The 19,345-nt window shown below is 42.9% G+C and overlaps 1 protein-coding gene and 1 long non-coding RNA gene across 3 annotated transcripts in view; one reads left to right on the top strand and one right to left on the bottom strand.

The window, feature by feature from the left end:
• The first annotated feature begins 4,105 nt into the window (after positions 1-4,105).
• LOC109522031 (uncharacterized) lies at positions 4,106-8,048 on the top strand. The gene is made up of 3 exons (XR_002169488.1): positions 4,106-4,965; positions 5,057-5,200; positions 8,006-8,048. It is a non-coding gene; the product is annotated as an uncharacterized LOC109522031 (long non-coding RNA).
• A 5,722-nt stretch (positions 8,049-13,770) lies between these two features.
• Positions 13,771-19,345, bottom strand: part of arhgef18b (rho/rac guanine nucleotide exchange factor (GEF) 18b) — a 47,739-nt gene continuing 42,164 nt past the window's right edge. For both annotated transcript variants that reach the window (XM_019880209.1, XM_019880210.1), the window contains 3 exons: positions 18,833-19,184; positions 17,183-17,326; positions 13,771-15,955 (listed from right to left, as the gene is read on the bottom strand). In XM_019880209.1, the coding sequence (XP_019735768.1) occupies positions 15,624-15,955; positions 17,183-17,326; positions 18,833-19,184 (828 nt within the window). In that variant the 3' untranslated portion in view covers positions 13,771-15,623. The remainder of the gene's footprint in view (positions 15,956-17,182; positions 17,327-18,832; positions 19,185-19,345) is intronic.

Below are 19,345 nucleotides of genomic sequence, written 5' to 3'. Positions count from 1 at the left end.
TACATCATTGTCAGTCTTTGCACATGCTGTTCAGAAGTTATCTGCCATATACTGTATGTATGCCATGTCCTTGTATTGTTGGGGTAAGAAGCTATGCGATGTTCAGGTTAGTCCTATTCCGAAGCATCATGCAGCATGTAATGGCCCAAAGAGGATCTTTTGGCGCTGTATGAGGCAAGCACGCATTTAATCATTTCTCCTTCGACAGAGGTGGGGGCAGTGGTGAGAAGTAACTAACATGAGGTCCCTACATTTTTAAAATACTGTAGATATCTGTAATGAAACAACATATCTGTGCTTTTTAGCTAGCACCATATCGAAACTACTTAGACAATATGACCAAAATCTGAACAGTAAAATCAAATGTGCGAGTGTTTTATTCAGAGCTACTGTATGTTGTACGGGATATTGTTCTTTTCAGTGTGCATTTAATCTTAATAAATTGATTTTCTGGATAGTTCCTTACAGTGGAAAAAGGTTAAACACAAGTTTTAAATCAACTACAGCCAATTCTGTGACTGTATCATGACATTTGTGGAACATGGTTTTTTTGTTGTTGTTTTTTATTTTTTGTGTAGGCCTGAAATGGACTTCGAGTGCATTATTAAAACCACATGGCCTGGGCACTTTTTTTGCCAAGAGCACAAGCACAGTATCGACTCAGCTTTACTTGCCTTAGTTTGTTGTGGTTGGTTTTCCATTTCAGGAAATTACAAAAAAAAAAACCACGCCGCACTAAACACATCAGTTGGAACGAGACTTAACAACATGAATTGAGGAGATCATGAGTCTCCAGAGGAGACAAGCTGCAGCAACAGGAGGCTGTGGAGTAAAATTGCCACGCCCAGATCACAAATCACGAATAGGGTTTGGTAGGAGGCCGCAGTATTTTACTAAAGAGTCTCCACGATGCTATACTCGATTGTACAATGATTCGTTTGTGACTAGAAGTTACCGTGAGAAGTCCTTTGATTGATTGACCGGCAACCGGCAGTTTCACACAACAACAGAAATGAAATGGTAAGAGTCCAAATGCCCATCCATCCATTTTCTACTGCTTATCCGGTCTCGGGTTGCAAGGTCAACAGCTTTCAAATTGATGGGAGCTAGAGCATCCATTTTCTACTGCTTATCCGGTCTCGGGTTGCGGGGTCAACAGCTTTCAAATTGATGGGAGCTAGAAATACCACTACATAGAATATCAAATTTTTCACAAGGCCCAATAATGTGTGCAAAGTTTGGTGACTTTTTGTTTATGTTTAGGCACTCAAAAATGTGAATTATTAAAGAGAATAACAATTAATCATTTCTACAGCAACAACGGGGACCTTGCAGCCATCATTGCTGGGTCACTCATTACATCTTGCGTATTTAAAACAACCACATGGCCACCATTATCTTAATGCTAACATACAATGGGCAACTCCCGAGGCACCCAAGCAAATAATTAGCATTTGTGCGGCACTGCAGTTACTCTTCAAGCAACGGATATCTGAACACATGGTGCAACATAACACGTGGAGAGACCATAAAACAATACATACGACAAATACAGAATTTTTATCTTCAGCGAAGAGATGCAGATATAACTGCATGCTGACAAGCCGAGACAGAAGCAGTATACGAGCCCGAGACAAGATCTGAACCTGCAACGTCAGAACCAGGAGGCAGACGTGATAACCACCGAGCCCAGCGTGCTGCTGACGTGGAACAATAATACTCTAAAAGTTCTGTTGAAAAACTGTAGTAACGCAAATCACATCTAACCAATCAATACCAGGTCAGTCAACTTATCATCTACCTGGGCAGAGATTATTTTGAAATATGAAAAAGCTTCATGGCAATCATCGCCTTCCTCATGACGCATTCAAACCAGAGGACTAATGAACTGTACTGCGAGATGCTTGCGAATGCACTGCAGGAGGATGTTTGGGAGCCAACATTTGCTCAAACACCCCCGCTGCCCCCATGCTGAGGTCTCCCAGTGAAGTCATGAGGAGCAAACAGACTGAGACAGACAGACTGTCAGCAGCATGACCAGTGGAGCGAAAGAAGACTTGTCTCGTGTCTGCTGTGTGTGTGTGTGTGCGTGCCACAAAGCCAGAGAGTGTGAAGAAAGGGTCCAATCGTGGGTTGATGTTGAAGTGTATCACTTGAGAATGTTTTTTTCTGCACTTTCGGTTCAAAACATGTCTCTTCGCTAGTCACATTGGAAACCACTCATAAAACCAAAAACGGAAGAGTAAAACCAAATGTAAAACCAAATGTGCATCATTTTATTCATATAGTGACTGTTGTACCGTATAATGTTCCTTCTCATCACACATTTAAGCATCTTAAAAGGATTTTTGTGGATAGTTTCCTACTAGAGTGGAACATCTAAGGATAAAAAAAGCAATCCATTCCAGGATGTGGTTTGACCTTCAATTTTTTGGGGATTTAATATTAGGTTTTTTTTCCATAACAAATATGCCATGACCAAGCACGGAACTCAAGTGAAATGTCAATCTGTTCCACCCCTGCAAATAAATGTTTTTTTCTCCATGATTTGTATCATTAAAATATAGCACCGTATAGAGACTACTGTACGTGTGAGTATAATTACTGGACGTACTGATATTAGTGTTAGGTGTGATTTAAAGAGGCGTGGCCTAATCAGTAAAAACGCTTATTGGCGGCACATCCCCACTTACTCAAGAATCTTTAGGCCTGAAGAAAACCGTCTTTTATTTAATCCAATTGAATGGCCGTCAATTATTTACGGATTTTTGCGATTTGCGAGCCGGCGCTGTCCCAATGCCCAGTGGTGGTCTATTCAGTTTTCCAGTCATACCCACATTGTTACTCACAGCTGGTGTTGTAATCTGAGAAAACACAAAAAAAATCATTTTTATTTATGTTATTGATATTTGTAGTTAAATTCTGTTTTCTTTTTAGCGTCAAGAAATTTTAATGAACAGGTCACTGGATTGATTTTTTAAAAAATTTACCGGTAGCTTGTTTATTCAATTTAAAATGATAAATGACCTGCTCATAACAAGTAACCCCCCACCCCCAACCCCCACAACAATGATAAATGACCTGCTCATAACAAGTAACCCCCCCCCAACCCCCACAACAACTGTTACTTTTATTACTTTTGAGTGTGACAAAACATCAATTTCCTAGCACAGCAGATTCATTCGCCAGCAACTGAAAGCGGGGAGGAGATGAGGGCTCTCTGGTGATTTGTGACTCAAATATGCAAATGCACATCCCAACTATTTTCACTATTTGCCTTCGGATTCAAATCCCACTGAGTGAAATCCCCGGTGTTGGAACAACGTGCAATTTCACGAATGTGGGGCATCCTTTTGTCTTCCCTCCTTGCAAACACAGGTGGGAGGACCGTTGCTGGATGAGAACAGGCAAGCGCACAAAAGCTCCCATCCATAGAAAACAGCTGATGAGCAACAAACGCGAGTCGGTGGGCATTCCCGGCGAGGCCGACATACTTTGATTCATGCGCTTTGTTCAAAAGACTCCATTCCTCTTGCACACAAAAGCCCTTTGTTGTGCTCGCACTTTGCTCGCTTAATCGACACTTCCGCTTATTCTCATTAATAAAACATACAGACATGCTCCCAGCTGGGGTGGAGGAGCGCCATAGTCGGGTTTGATATGTTGCCTGAGGCGTCGCGCGCACTTGCACGCATGCATTTTAATACACGCACACCCATCCTGTCAATCAAAGGGAGCCCGACTTTGCCACATTTGGAGTTAATAAAACGCGTCACAATGAGCTCGAGTGTGACACATGGGGAAAACCCCCTACTGAGACCAAACCGAATTTTCAAGATAACACAGTGTGTGTGTGAGCATGTGTCGTCAGTGTGTGTCATCATGTCCGGCTGACCACCTCAGATGAGATGTGACACAGAGGATGAATAATACAAAAGAGGGATACCCGGACGCGTCCGCAGCATCTGCTCCGGTCGGGGGGGGGGATGGAGGGGGCCGCTTGACATGTACCCCACCCAATCACCTCATTCAAAAACGAATGAAGCAGACACGTGCTGGATGACACACACAAACACACTTTGAGGCAAATGGCGCATACAACTTTTAGGTGTGTACAACCCTTCTGTCAACTTGCAATCAGAATAATGTTTTAAAATGAAAAGAATAAATGAAAAAAAATAATCCTCTATCCCCATTTTCTGACACATTGAGTGTTCGCATCATGAACAAAAACCGCAAGATAACCGCAACTCTCATCAAAGCCCCTAAACTGAACCAAAATGCCACCCAAAACCTGGACCAAAACAAAACCTAACAGTCACGTAACCAAAACCTTAACTCTAACCAAACCTCTCTTAAAGCCTTAGCCGAAGTCAATCCTGGCCAAACCCTCATAAAACATGCCAAACATCAACCGTCAGAAAAGTTCCACTTTGAGGCTCCAGATGCCCTCGTATTCTTGTGGAAGGTTTGCATCCTTCCTGGCCTGAAAACCAGTCGTGGCGGCAACGTGACTAAAACTGCTACACAACGTCCAAAAATGCACGCAGTATTTCCCTTTCATATTTTTACAAGAGCCTGAGCAATAATAATACACGGTCGCAGGCAAAAATGACAAATTTAATGGAGGTCTAAGACCTTCGGCGCAAGGCTTCCTCTGCTTTGGATATTCCAAACAAAAAAGAAAAAGATGAGGGCTCAGCTGAGGCTTGATCTAAACAATGAATGATTTATGTGCTGGAAAGCAGTCTGGGACCGTGGCAGAGGTTTGTTGCTATTTCTGATCTAGCCGCTGCCTCCGTTGTCTGTCTGAGTCTTGACAGACAGACAAAGGAATGATGAAAATGAGAAAAAAAAAAAAAGAAATCGAAAAGTATGAGGTGACAGACATAAAAACAAGACGGGTGTAGAAGGAAGAGGCGGCAGCCGGCGACAACGCACTGGTCTGGCTTCGTGGTGGAACAGGTTTTTTTTTTTTTTTCCTTACACCACAGTGCTTTTCATTGGACTTGGTGACACATAATTGTATTATTCTATTTAATCCACTTCCTCACAGTTGATGACACCTGAAAGCTGCGGAGGACGACAAATGAATCCAAACATGAGTCATCATTCATTTGGTTTTCCCTCTGAGCAGACCGACTAGATGTCATCAATAGCACCGACTCAACACTGCGAGCTCACTAACTACACTTATATAGTATGAATCACAGTTGAAGCGTGAATATAGAAATATAAGTGAATACCACTCTGACAGTGTATCGTGAATTAAAAAGGAACGTAGCACCCAAACTCAGTGTTCTGTTTGGGTAAAGGTGAAATTTTACGCTTAATTTGGCACTGTTGGAGCGTATTTGCACATCGCTCTACCATTTCAGGGAACATATTTCTTGTGATTTATGTGCCTTGTCTCAAAAAGTGATGAAAAAGAGAGCGTATTCAAGAAAATGCTGTGGAAATTTTGATCGTTATGATGGCTTCAAGGTTGATCAAATATTGGGCTGCCTCTTGACTCACTATATTGACATTTCTCTTCTCCTGTGAATTCAGTGTGATGTGTTTCAAAATACATTAAATGTGTTTGAAGATAATTGCTGGGAAAAGCCTGAGAACTGTGTAGTACTCACTTGTGGAATTAGAGCATGAGACATATTTTTGGAAGGCGTGGCTAAAATAGCACCCAGTGCCCCCCTTGGGCATACAGCATGAGTCGCCCTTCCTCCACTACATACCAACTGTAGCATGTAGCTAGCTAGCTAGCTAGCTATGGCTACACTCTGGAAAAAGTAACGTCTTTGGGCGGCACAATTTACACAAATGCACCACAAATTAAAATAGAGGACAGTTTATCGAGGCTGACACGGTGGTCAACTGGTTAGCACGTCCGCTACACAGCGCAGAGATGCAGGGTTTGATTCCCGCCCCGGTCTTCCTGTGTGGAATTTGCATGTTCTCCCCATGCCTGCGTAGGTTATTTCCGGGTCCTCCGGTTTCCTCCCACATTCCAAAAACATGCATGGCAGGTTAATGGAACACTCAAAATTTTCCCCGGGGGTGAGTGTGAGCGCGAATGGTTGTTCGTCTATGTGTGCCCTGCGATTGGCTGGCAACCAGTTCAGGATGTACCCCGCCTCCTGCCCGAAGTCAGCAGGGATAGGCTCCAGCACGCCTGCGACCCTCGTGACGATCGGCGGATTAGAAAATGGACGGATGGACAGTTTATCTAATTCAATTAGAGTTGTTAATTTCTCCATTGCGAGACTAATAAAGGTTTCTTATCTTATCTAACTGAACTCTTAGCAAACATTGACTTGCAGTCTTTTGACTGGTTACTACGACAAGTTCAACAAATTCTACAAAACAAGTGCGGCCTACACAGAAGTCAGTCGGACTTGAATTCAATGAATGGTTCGGCCTCGCCTGTCAGTCACGTTTCGACATGTGGAACATGGGTGGGTGCTATCCCATTCAGATGTAAATCACAGGAAATAAACACTGAAATGTTGCTCTCCTATTCATCCTTTGATGTCAAAACAAAACGTTTTCAGTCTACAAAAGGAGACGAATTGTCCTCCCCGTTCCAGTACATTTGTAAAGGAGTCTCACAGCTGGCCTGGGAACACCTCAGCAATGCCAAAGAAGTCTGGGCATCCCTGCTAAGACGGCTGCCCCATGACTTGGACTGACTGGACCTGGATGAGCGGATGATAATGGATGGGTGGATGGAAAAAATGCATACTGTACTGAAATGAACCGAACCTGATTGTTTGGTGGCAAGGGAGCTTTTAGCGCGCTTTATGTCCTTTGGTCGGGTCCTTCCTACTCCCCCTAATAAAGCAACAAGAGAGTCATTGAGCATTGCCAACCTTGCTCCTAAATCAGAGAGTGCGCTTTCAGCTTCCCCCGCTCCTGTAGAGACACACTACACTGGCTCCTCATCCACCGCGGCACAAAAGAAGGAAGTGCAGAGGAGGCCGTGCACAGTCACCGTTTGTCCGTTTACTGCTCAATTTGGATCTCGATGGTTTTTGGCGTCCGGTTTACACTCCTCTTTTCTCTCCCGCTTTAGCCAAGCCAATGCATAACAAAAAGGCAGCGCCGACGGGTTTCCACGTGAGCGCGCAAAACCCCAGCGAATTTCTGAAGACCCCGAAAGGTTTCACGCTGCAGAGAAAGTGCACCACCTGAGGCGTCACTCTTGCAAAAAGAGAAACGACTCCTCGCCAAGGGCGCTTTGGAGCATACCGAGCAACAAAAGTGCATCTGCTTCACTTTGCAGCGATGCCTCCAACCTCCCGAGAGTCAAACAACAGGTAGGTTGTGAACGTCCCTGTAAGCCTTTTCTACTCTTTTGCTCCACATGTACATGCGCATGCTTTTCTGCCAAAAACTGACACATGGATTCAAGGAAACGCTCTAAAACAACTGTGATAGTGGCAATAATGTGTGTGTGTGTGTGTGTGTGTGTGTGTATGAGAGAATGCCACAGAGACCTCCCACACTGCATGCTCAAACACAGATGGAAAATGCTTCAAATTGCGGACAGCTGCCTTCACCGTCCAACACGGTGGTTGCGCTAATTGTTTTAAAACTTTGACATTAGTCAACAGTTACTTGCGGGAATTGTACTTGATCGCGAGGGAGCTCATTTAGAAATTGGGAAAGAAGACATCTGCAATTTTCTTCTAAAGTGGCGGGTCTTGGGGTAGGGTTGGGTAACCTGATGGATTTTGGTTCAGTGCTGGACAAAGTCTGTAAAGACTAGTGTTGTCACCAAGACATTTTTGAGGGTGTCCGCTTGTATTCTTTTCTGTGACTCCTCCGTTCACTTTCCTCGGAGAACATCCTGTTTGAAATCTCGTAATAGCGATGTACTGAACCGCAATTTTGAGGTGTTGTCTTGGTCTCATGACATCAAAATGTGGACAGAATGATGAAGAGGGCTGTTTACCAATTTGAATTGAACTAGGAAATGTGCTGGTCCATTCTGTTGTGAATTTTGCAGTTCCAGCTCCTTGTTGGCGAACAAGTTGGGCATAAAGCACTGAAACGTGAAACACTCGAACAAATGCAGTTCACCTATAAATGGTATAGTGCACCTAAGGTTCATCCTGGAATTTGACCCAAAAGCTGAATCGACCTGAAAATCAATGAATTTGTCCAGAAAATGTAGTGTGAATTCTGAATTATACCACTTTTGGGGCATTATGCGGTGCCACATTCATCAGCAGCGGCAATCAACACTGTTGTTCCTTGTTGGCTTCTCTCTTGCAGAGCCCGGCTTCTTTTGTTGCCGCAACATGAAAGGTCAACAAAGACCTTCATTCATGCCTAGTTGAACTATGAATCAATGAATCAGACCGCACGATAGCGCGCTGCAATAAATACAGACACATTAACGAGTAACACCGACTGGACCATAAAAAAAAAAAAAAAAAACGGTTAAATGTGATGACGTTGTACAAAAAGGCCTTATCTCTGGCTAAGAACACACAGGCCAGTCAGTTGAGGTTACATAAGGAGTGTCTCCGAAAGTCATTTCTTACTGTTGCTTATCTTTGTGGCATCACCTCCTTGAATGTTAGTGGAGAGGGGGTGGGGGGGAGGTAGGGTGCAGCCTTGTGTGTGTGTGTGTGTGTGTGTGTGTGTGTGTGTGTGTGTGTGTGTGTGTGCGAATGTCAACAGCGCTGAGATAAAACATCCACCCAGAACATTCCTTCATAACCTCCCTTGATCAATTAGTCAAGAATGCTCCGCCTAGGGCAAAAATAAAGAGGAGCGATCCCACACATCCGTCATACGGTAATATGTTTAACTTTTTTCATAAACAACGGAGTGGGTGGAAATTCTCCTCCCATTAAGTGCCCATGGGAATCGACTGTTGACAGAATTTTTATTTATGTATTTTTTGAAGCCATCTTAATGAATCCTTGAACACTGAAATAACATGGTCAGATGTGTGTACAGTGCCGGTGACTGTAGTATTTGGGAAACAAATGTGGGGTCATCAAGTGTGATCTCAGTTCATGGGGTGTTCAAATATCAAATGTTTTGACGAGCCTTTCTAATAAAGGAGGTTTCTCTGCTAAAAAGGGTGCAGACGACATTTCAAGATTTAAAAATGTGTACAATGAAGTAGTTTGCGCAACAATGTAAGAATGCGCGGTCTGTGGCATGAGGAGTTATTTATGACCTTTTTGTGTCGACCAGGGGTGTCAAACTCATTTCAAATTGTATATGGACTCGGTAGATGTTAAGTGGTCCAGGCCATTAACATTAACTCTGCTATAAATATAATATAAATAACCAAAATATCATATCTTTCCTTTGTTTTGGTATAAACAAGCATTGGCGGATTGATACCGTCTGATGTGTTGGGTCTGTCTCAGTGACAGACTGAGACTGCTGTTTTCTTCTCTGATCAAAACAGTGTGCCCCCTAGCGGATAATCAACGACTTGCATTTTATTAAAAATATTCATTCTGTGTCTTTAATGCATTTTTTAATTTTACTTTTAAATTATCCTGCGGGCCAGATCGAAACTCCTTGGGGGCCCGCGGGCCGTAAGTTTGACACCCCTGAGTGTAGACGATATATTGAGCAATCGTGAGTTCACTACAGCGTTAGCATCGGTAAGTGATAAACTACGACGTGGTCCGAATTATGTACAAACTACTGCTGCTGCAGGAACGGAATTCCATTGTAGATTGAGGACCCACAGGACAAAAGAAGCCGCAACAAGGGATGCAATGAGAAGAACTTGAAATAAATTGTAAGTCCAACTAAAGGGTTCAGATCCTCCACTGCGAGCGTTAGCTCTAGCGCACGCAGGTTGTCGTGTGTTGTTATTATCGTTTTAGAGTGTGTTGAAAAACTTGATGTATAAAGTGCATCTGAGAAGTGATTTATTTTCATTATTTATTTATTTTATATTCATTATTGGAATAGAGTAGTTTTTTTTTTTTTAAAAGCTCTTCAGAACTGTAAAGGTTCTCAAACTGGAGTCCGTGTCTGGAAAATTATTGTGTCAATTGTGTATAATTGGGGACTGGAGCTTCGGCAATGATAGATAAAGATTGAATTCAATGTGGTTAACTTCCATTCAACTGTACAAAAGAACTGATGAATATTTAGATTGAAATGTTCAAGTTAACAATTTCATAGCATTTATGGATACACAAGATTATTTTATATTTAACTGGCATTCGGATTATGAAGGGGGTCCTTGGAAAAATGTCCGCTATTTAAGAGCTGCTCTAATCTCATTACACAAGATTGCAATTTGTTAAGATTATTTGGGATCCTATTACATCTAATCACTTTAGATCCTGAAGAAATTCAGAATCCGGCTCTTTTGGTTTTTCAGATCCTAATTCATGCATTCATTTTACAGCCTTGGTGTGCGCTCTGATTACACTTGTATTTGTTTTACAAAGTAGGATAATGTTTATCTTGTTTCACCATAGTGTCAAACTATAGAATACTCTATAAAATATGAGGTTCCCAAATGCTGAGAAACCAAATTGAAACCAAGTGTCAGACAAAAACTAAGACGTGTGTGTGCGTGTGTGTACGTCTGTCTCTGCGGAGCATCTGTTTGTTTAACTTTGCGGCCAGAGGAGGCTCAGACGTGGAATAACTCCCGGCTAACTGTGCGACATTAAATTCCTCAGAATTCCGTAGCGGTTTACTGGGAAGGTTTGATGTGAGGAGGTAAGGCCGCCCTGAGGGTCAAAATAGAGTTCAATACATCTTTATTTATACAGCGCATTCATAACAGCCGCAGCTGGAACAAAGCGCTTGACTTCCGATTGTGTGAGAATGTAGTGACTGAAAATACAACTTCAAGTTGGGCCAGATGCTCGAAGCCAGCGGCATAAAAAAAAAAATACTTGGGTCTCCAAGATCTACCATCACGAGCAACAATAGCATACAGTTGCGTCGTAGGCCTAAAGTAAAAAAAAAAAAAAAAAGTTTTATTCTAAAAAAGATTTAACATTAATGTACGTCACAGAACATTATAGACAGTTTAAACATGATACATCTTGAATATATGAAAATAAAACTACTTAATGATTCAAATAATGTGTTGCACATAAGAAGTTATATGTTAAAAAAAGGTTCAATTTACCTGAAGTTTAAAAAGAGTTCTGTAAGATTAAACGCAAATGTATTGCACTAAAATGTTCGATACACACAGCCAGTGTTCACACTATAATTTGCAACAAAATTAGGTAGTATCATTTTTAGTTCCAATAGAACAAACATGGTTAAATTTATTACTCCTCTCTATCTTAGTTTGAAACCGATTAAAAGCCCTGATATGACTGTGATATTATTTCCCCATTATTCACAGGGGATTGGAACAGAGCCCTGGCGTGAAAACCGAAAATCCCCAAATAAATCACGCCCAGCCAAAAAGGTTTGTCATTTCCAATGGAGAACATAAAATGGTGGCTCAGCACGGCTTTCATGTTAGACAAGGTCACGGTCGAATGAAATCAAGCTCCTCCTCTCACTTCACCATAGCCTCAATTTTATTTTTCCACTTGGATGATGGTTAGAAAAATGTCATTGGCTTTCAACTCATATCTGTCTACACCAGAGGTGGGCAACTCCGGTCCTCGAGGGCCGCTCACCTGCATTGTTTTAGACGTTTCCCTCCTCCAACACAACTGACTCAAATGATCAGCTCATCTGCAAGCTCTGCAGGAGCCTGATAAAGACCCTGATCATTTTAATCAGGTGTGTTGCAGCAGGGAGAGATCGAAAACATGCAGGGTAGCGTCCCTCGAAGTCCGGAGTTGCCCATCCCTGGTCTAAGCCATCACGTGGACTTGAAAGGCTTTGTGTGTTTTGTTATTGAGTGAACTGTTAAGATGGAAGTCGCCTGAGCGTAGAGACACGGAGACTGGACGTCATGGTCCAAACAGCCCAAGAGACACAGCAAGGAATCTGCTGCTTCCCTCCAGGGAGGAAACAGCCTGGAATAATAATCGTTGAGAGCAGACCAGAGGAAAGCCACTAATGATAGCAGACAATACAAAAAAAAAATAACAAAAAAGTCGCTGCAGTGACCTCCTGGCCAGGACACTAACATACACACGTTCAAATAACAACAAAGCACAGACAGACTGGCACTCATGCGTGCGCGCACACACACACACACACACACACACACACACACACACACACACACACACACACACACACACAGAAAAAATACTTGACTGGTTAAAGCGAACCACCAGGACCACACTTGAACTTGGAGGTTTTGTCTGCTGCCGCAGTCTTATCTGTATTAAGAGTGACATTCAGGCAGTGGGCGGTCTGGATTATTTTACACGACATCCAAATAATGATGCAGTGTGACACGTAGCACAATCATGTACAAGTTGCGCAATTTAAGAGATTCGGTCGCATGCGCTGTTGGGGAAAACAAGACCAACACACTCACACAAGCATTTTAGTACTATTTTTTTTTGTTTTGTTTTAATACTAAAACTCGTCTAAGGCAGCAGTCAGTATCCACATGTTTTTTTTAACCTCTAGCAGTGAATCAAATAAAAATGATACAAAAACTCTTGCTGTGCACGAACTAATGCCATCAGACAGCCGTTGGTAAATACAAACTCGCAGTCAGAATAAAAATAAGCCTTATGACAATCGTTTTCATTTTCCCCTTCAAGTATGCTACTCTCCAAAGTGACTAGTGTAAAAGTTGTCAGAGGAAATACAATTTTTCACACATTAGAAAGGTCCAACACGAGAATTTTAAAAAAAAAAAAGGATTAAAAGTGTGTGTTGGTGAGCAACGGTACAGTGATGGAACAAGCTGGCTTCAAAATGACAACAAACATGATGTTTAAACAGATCCGCGTTTAAGACTTGTCACACAACTACAGTAGTTTTTTTCTTGTTCCCGTGGAACCAAAAAACAACAAAAAACGTTATATAACGAATTGCCGGTATTGTATCGAATATATCGGCGATAGCATATGTCGGGAGTCCCAGCGGACTTCTTGTCTACAACAGTTATGAAAAAAACATATTAGCCTTTGGATGATTTGCATAGTTTCATTCACCGTGTCATATGATTCTGTTGTCAGGACAATTTAGAAGAATTTTGGCGACGAGTAGCAATCCGGGTACAACAAGCAGTACCTGGTAGTCTCTAGCCTGGTTTACATGGAGTCTTTTCATTTGATTAGTATGAAACCGAATGACCAAATGGAATTGAAAGACTCAATATAAACCCCTCAACTGGAATACTAAGGCAGAGCCCAAATGGAATTTCATTCGGTTTCACATATTTCTTTTGACACTCTAAACAGATGTCATGTAAAGGGTTCAATCGGAGTGGGCAGGCTGTGAAGGCTCTGTCTTAAGGTAAATGCGTAGTGATGTTGTCATTTATGCACTTCAAAATGGCCGCCACCTACCAAAGCTTGTCTACGATGAGAACGTTTGTTTTAGACTACTTGTAACTTGTTTTTAACCAAGCTGTTACCATAAAGGGGAAGCCAAGTCAAAAATGTTCTTCACAATTTGTTCTCGGCATTGTGAACATTCGGACTCATCCAGGTCATTTCATTCTCGTGCATGAAATCGATCCCAACTGAACCTTTGTGAACTAGTTGTCTTCGAAGATGTTTCGGTTCACGCAACAAGCTGGTTAGGAAAGCACAAGCTTGCTAGAGCGATTCACCTTGACAACAATAAAATGTCATACGACAATTCAGGTAATGATTATTATTATTCTTATTATTATTTTTGCTACCATTTCCTCACAATATGCGGCTGTCCCCAAACCTGTAATTCATGTTTTATTGTCTAATGCCTTGCTTTCTTCCACTGTCTTGCGTCTGTCACTTCAACTCAAAATGCGGCCAGGTTATAAAACATTTTGGGCTTCACGGGATGTTTGATGAGCACAAAAATGAACAGACGCTGCCAGCCCAGTTGTCTTTGCCAGGAGACGTTTGTTTGCCAAACCATCAACAATGCTGATGAGGGCGCTTGATGGTTGCCGACATAAAGAAAAAGAATTCTTGATCAACAGTTTTTACACAATGATTAAACTTCAGGTGAATTCCGTTTTGGCAAATAAAAAAAGGTGTTTAGAAGAATATCAGTTAGGGAGCACAATAACAGCAAGGGAGAGAAATCTACTTGAGCAAGAGGATTTTGCATTAGTGACACATCACGAGTGAGGAATTGGAGGAAAACGGTGGGCAGTGCACCTTGACTTCAATGCTACATAAACACAAAAGAGATTACCGGTAAAACACTTTTTTTTTTAAACAACTTCAACGACCGTGAGTTCTCTGACCGTCTATGCTATGTCAAATAAAGTCTGTACCTAATGTAAAAATGAGAGGAAAAAAAAAGAATATGTACACAAATGGACACAATATACACAGGTGACAAATGTCTGTGAAGGGATTCACGGACATTTCCGCTTAAGTTAATGGATGTCATGAGATGGACATCGACATGTTTCTTCAGTCACATTCAAGACTGACATCAGCTTTCTGCCACAGTATCTGCTCATGACACGTCATCAGTCATCAATCACACACACGCGCGATTGCCGTAGCTGGTACCTTAAAATAAAAGTGCCATGTTCCAACATACATACATCACATGTGAGATATAGATGTGACCCCATTCCGACAGAAAAATGATCAGCAGGCCAAGACATGAACGGGAGACTCCTTCCCTGCGTGACTGCAGCTCAGAAAAGAGGAAGAGCGCAAAGTGGGAGGAAGCGAGGAATGTGTTCAAACAGTTTCGAGCTTGTCCGCAGTAATGACCTTCAGGCTTTGTCCTGCGAGTCTCAGCATGGTGGAATTACAGCACGGGAAAGTATTTTTCCTTGAAGCGGTAGACCAAAAATATCAATCACTGTCACAGCAATAATATCAAACAGGTACATTATGATTTGATGTCAGAATCGTTCTTGTTACACTTCAATTTAACCTTAAAATTGACTGACAGGTGATTAGTCAAGGGTATACCGCCTAAGTGTGCTGAGTTGGGCTCCTTAAACAAAATAAACAGTTTTTTTTTTTTAATGGATGGATGGGGAAGGGAAAGCAGATTTCAAGAAATTATTTCAGAGCGAGTCAAGGTGTGGCGTCTAACATGTGCTGAATAGCTCATTTTTGGGCTTGTCCGAGCTGGAAAACAGCACTTGACTGCAAATAAAATGTTCCATGAAAGCATAATTAAGAACAGAAGTGACTAAACATCCAAATAGTCTGACAACTGTACAAACCATTACAAAAAAATAAAATAAAATGAACCATAAAGGCTCATTCAAGAGTCAGGTATGGAATATTTACACTGTGCAAATGAACCATCAAGCAGACAGCGTTCCATCACTGGGGACTTCCTACAGTCGGGCCTCGGCGCCTCCCTTCTTCGACGCCTCAGCACCTGGCAGTGTCGTCTTCAAATCAGCGGCTGACATCTTTGGATTGGTGTACGTTCATTTCAACAGGCCCAAGGTTGCCACACTTGCGCTGCTCTTGTTTGGGTTTAGAAATGAGCTACAAGTATTAAAAAAAAAAAAAAAGAGACCACCAGGTGGCTGTTCCATAGCAGAGACTCAGTAGAGTTTAGAAGAAGATGACGTCTTCCTTGTTGAGGTCTTCTGTGTTGATGTTGTAGGGCGGCGGCGGCGGCGGGAGCGGCATGCTGTGACTGAGGCCAAGGCCCTGCGCAAGCATGTGGGGGTTCGAGCCAAGGCCTTGTGGCTGCACCTGGGCCGGGAACTGCAGCGATGCGGTGGTGTGCGAGTGGGCCGGGATGGCGGCAGGCTGCACGGAAGACTGCAGAGAGGGCTGAGAGGGTGGCACGGGGGGCTTCTGGATTGTTGCGGGGTGGCTGCCGCTAATCATGTTGGATTGAGAATCTGGTCCAAAAAGGTCCAAAGGACTTTGCTGGTGATCTAATAATAAAGGTTTGATTTGACAAATGTTATGATGAGAGTTAGTTGAAGAGTACTACTCAACTAATCATTGGCATTACGTTTTCCAATCGGGCAACAATGTAGAGACGATTTTCTTTCTCACCCGTCTGCTGCCATTAACAGACTATTAACTCATTCACTCCCAAAGACGTGTTTAGATGTCTTTTCAGACGCCACACATTTAATCCCAGCTCCTCATTTTATATTGACGGTACTTGAAAAGGGTCTGAAAATGGCTTTTTCAGGCCCTTTTCAAGTGTGTGGCGTCTGAAAAGACATCTAAATACGTCTTTGGGGCTGAATGAGTTCGACAGTCTGCGAAGGAGTGGAATGTCCGGCCCACAAGGCAAACACAGTTGTGAAACATCTTCGCGAGGTAAGAGAGCATGAAAACGTACTTAGTCTTGCTAGCTTCAGTTGAACCGATTACCGCTAGACTTAAAATATCCATACGAGCGGGACCACGGACCAACGGCGACGCACGAGGGCCATGGCGCAAGTGAAGCTCCATCTTTGTCGGCAAAATATGTCCGGCAACGCGTGGGCAACGGCCGTGTAATAATGAGAACTTTATTCATTTTAAAACATCCAGCAAGCAACATCACTTGCGTCGTAACACTTGTTGCAGTACGGCAAACGGCCAGCATGCCATTACGTAAAGACCCGAGAAAAAAGAAGACTGGAGGCATGGTCACTTGCACGACATACAAGTCTATCTTCAATTACAATAAAAGTACAAGTGAAACACATTAAATGAAACAGAGAAATGCTTTTTTTCTGGGAAGCCTGGAAACGATGTCCCATCTTACTCATTTGAGAGCTCTTAACTAAACACCACGACTACGTTCAGTGGAATGATGAGTTGCATTATTAATCATTTGTTTCTCTTGCAGTTCGCCCGAATACACAATAGCTTTATGCGAAACTGCTCCGTGGTGAAAAATATCAGTCGATTTCCATCACATTCCAATCAACCACAAGAAATCTTTCGTCGTTCATCCCCTTGTCTTGAAACTATTTTTCATTGTACGGTAATAACTTTCAAGTGTTATAATGTGCGTGCCGGGCTACAATTCATCACTAGAATGTGACACTGATAGATGTTTAGACAGGGAGTGGCTGGGAGAAGAACAAAGATGGGTGGGGTCGGCAATTCATTCGGCTCAGTGTGTTCGTGGGAGTGGGAGTGTGTGCGTGTGCGTGTACCTCTGTGATGATGGAGGGAGGAAGGCAGAGGAGGCGCAGACAGCGGCGCTGGCTGGTGGGGGCTGACAGAGCGCTTGGCTTTGACGGCGCTGTCGTCACGTGCCGACAGCTTCAGGGGGAGAATCTGCTTCATGTCCACCGAGGCTGAGGGCGGAGCGGAGGAGGTGAAGATTAAGAGGGTCGTTTCATTGTGAAATTGGATTCTAACACTAAATTGGAGCAGCTTAAGCTTCTCTCATTATTTGATAAACCACGGGGGCCGACCCAATTCGGAGCGCTAACGTGATTCTAACGAGCCACTTAATTGATAATAGTCTCTGACACAGTTTGGTTATCGCTAACGAAGGGAAGCAGGATTTTTTTTTTTTTTTTTTTACGTAACCAACACAATTCATTAAAAGTGTATAAAAACTATTTTGGCTCTATTTGGGAGTGTGCAACTGAAGTGCATGAAACGGAGGGGTGTATTCTGTAAAGACAGAATGACATAGTAATGGAATACTGTAATGGTAAAGCAGAAAACTGGGTAAAGGCTATAAGCAGATAAATGTCATAAGGGATGTAACATAAGATAATTATGTATAACATAAATGATTACGGAAAAACTGTCCACATTTTATGTGCATCTGAGGTTATTTGGCTTGCTAAGTGATTGTGAACGTGTTTTAATGGGCTCTCATTGAGATGCAACACCCCCCCCCCCCAAAAAAACTTCATCTCAGCATAGCGTCTCGAGTTGTGTGCTGATGTTGGCACTTTTTGTCACTCAATCAAATCTGCCGCTGTCCTAACTCATGCAACGTCATTCTCCAAAATGCTTTTCATTTTTATTCCGCTTTTCATACGTTTCTCCCTACTTTCCACATTCGCTCTATTTGTCCGCAGATCAAATCTGTTCTAATCTTTCAATTGCTAGAACAGCAAACATCATGCACAGACGAGATTTTCAGTAATACCGCGGTGGAGCGTAGCGTCTCTATTTAACTGCAGCTTGTAGAGTCAAAAGCAAATAGGACAACCTTTCATTATGTTCTCATTTCGAGCAACAAACTGTATACGGACACACTGTCAGGACTAACGCTTGGATGAAAAGGTCATGTCGGTCGCCTTTCGCACCAGCATTGTGCCTCCATTTGACAAAAATGACTTCCAATTCTGAGAAGCAAGCCTGTGAAAGAGGATGTTTTAAGCAACGCCTTGACACGCTGGGCGCAGAAACAAAAAGTCTGTGATAAACTCCAACAACTGGAATAAAAACTGCTTGATTAATAAATACTTGAATGGCTCCTCCTTAGTGGCTCCTTTCACAGAGAGCATGCAGGTGTACCCAATGCTGTGGCTGGTGATCAAATACAGTATAAATATTTTATTTTACATGGATAGATGATCTCTTTTTTTTTCATGAGTCAGGTCCTTTAGATATGTGTGCGTTTCAGTTTTCCGGACACTTTTATTACAAGATTAGTGTGTCCCAAAATAAACCTCATATTTCACTGGACTTCTTGGAAACCGAAAGTCTGTGAGAAAAACGTCCTTCCAAAGTGTCTGGCTGACATAAGCAGGTTCCCATGGCAAATTCCCGATCAGGAGATGTCCTGCGGCTCACCTTGCCACATGCTGATTGCATCAAAATGCCACTTGGCTGCTTACCAGTACTGTCGGTACGCTGCGATGCCTTCCCGCTCTTCACTCCCTTGCCTTTGCCGCTGCTGAGGGCGGCCAACTTGGTGGGGATCTGCTGCTGCACTCCCACCAATTTGTGCTGTTGGTTGGTGGTGCTGAAGAGGTGCAGCGGCACTTCCGTTTTCAGCGGCAGGGTGGAGGAGCTGACGTCTCTCCGCAGCGTCACCTCAGGCCGTTCGGGGTAGTCAGCCGGTGCCACCGACATGCTGCCGCGCACCAGGGCCTTCGGGGGCAGAGGTGTGTCGGAGAGGCCGGTAGAGCTGCTGAGGCCAGAGGATAAGAGGAGCTCCCCATTTAGGCTGCCGGACATTGGCGCCACCTGGAAGGGAAAGGAGGGCATGAGGGGTCTTGAATTTACAAACGCTGCTTATGAATTGAGTTGATAAATTAAGTAGAGTTAACAAAGGACAACTTTTTTTTACCCTACACTGGAGACACATCCCGAATTTGAACATGCTGTCGTGTATCACTCCCCTTTGC

Source organism: Hippocampus comes, unplaced genomic scaffold (assembly GCF_001891065.2).
Source record: "Hippocampus comes isolate QL1 unplaced genomic scaffold, H_comes_QL1_v1.1 scaffold151, whole genome shotgun sequence".
Taxonomy (NCBI): Eukaryota; Metazoa; Chordata; class Actinopteri; order Syngnathiformes; family Syngnathidae; genus Hippocampus; species Hippocampus comes.
The sequence above is the reverse complement of the archived record's forward strand: the minus strand, read 5'-3'. Positions and strand labels throughout refer to the sequence as shown.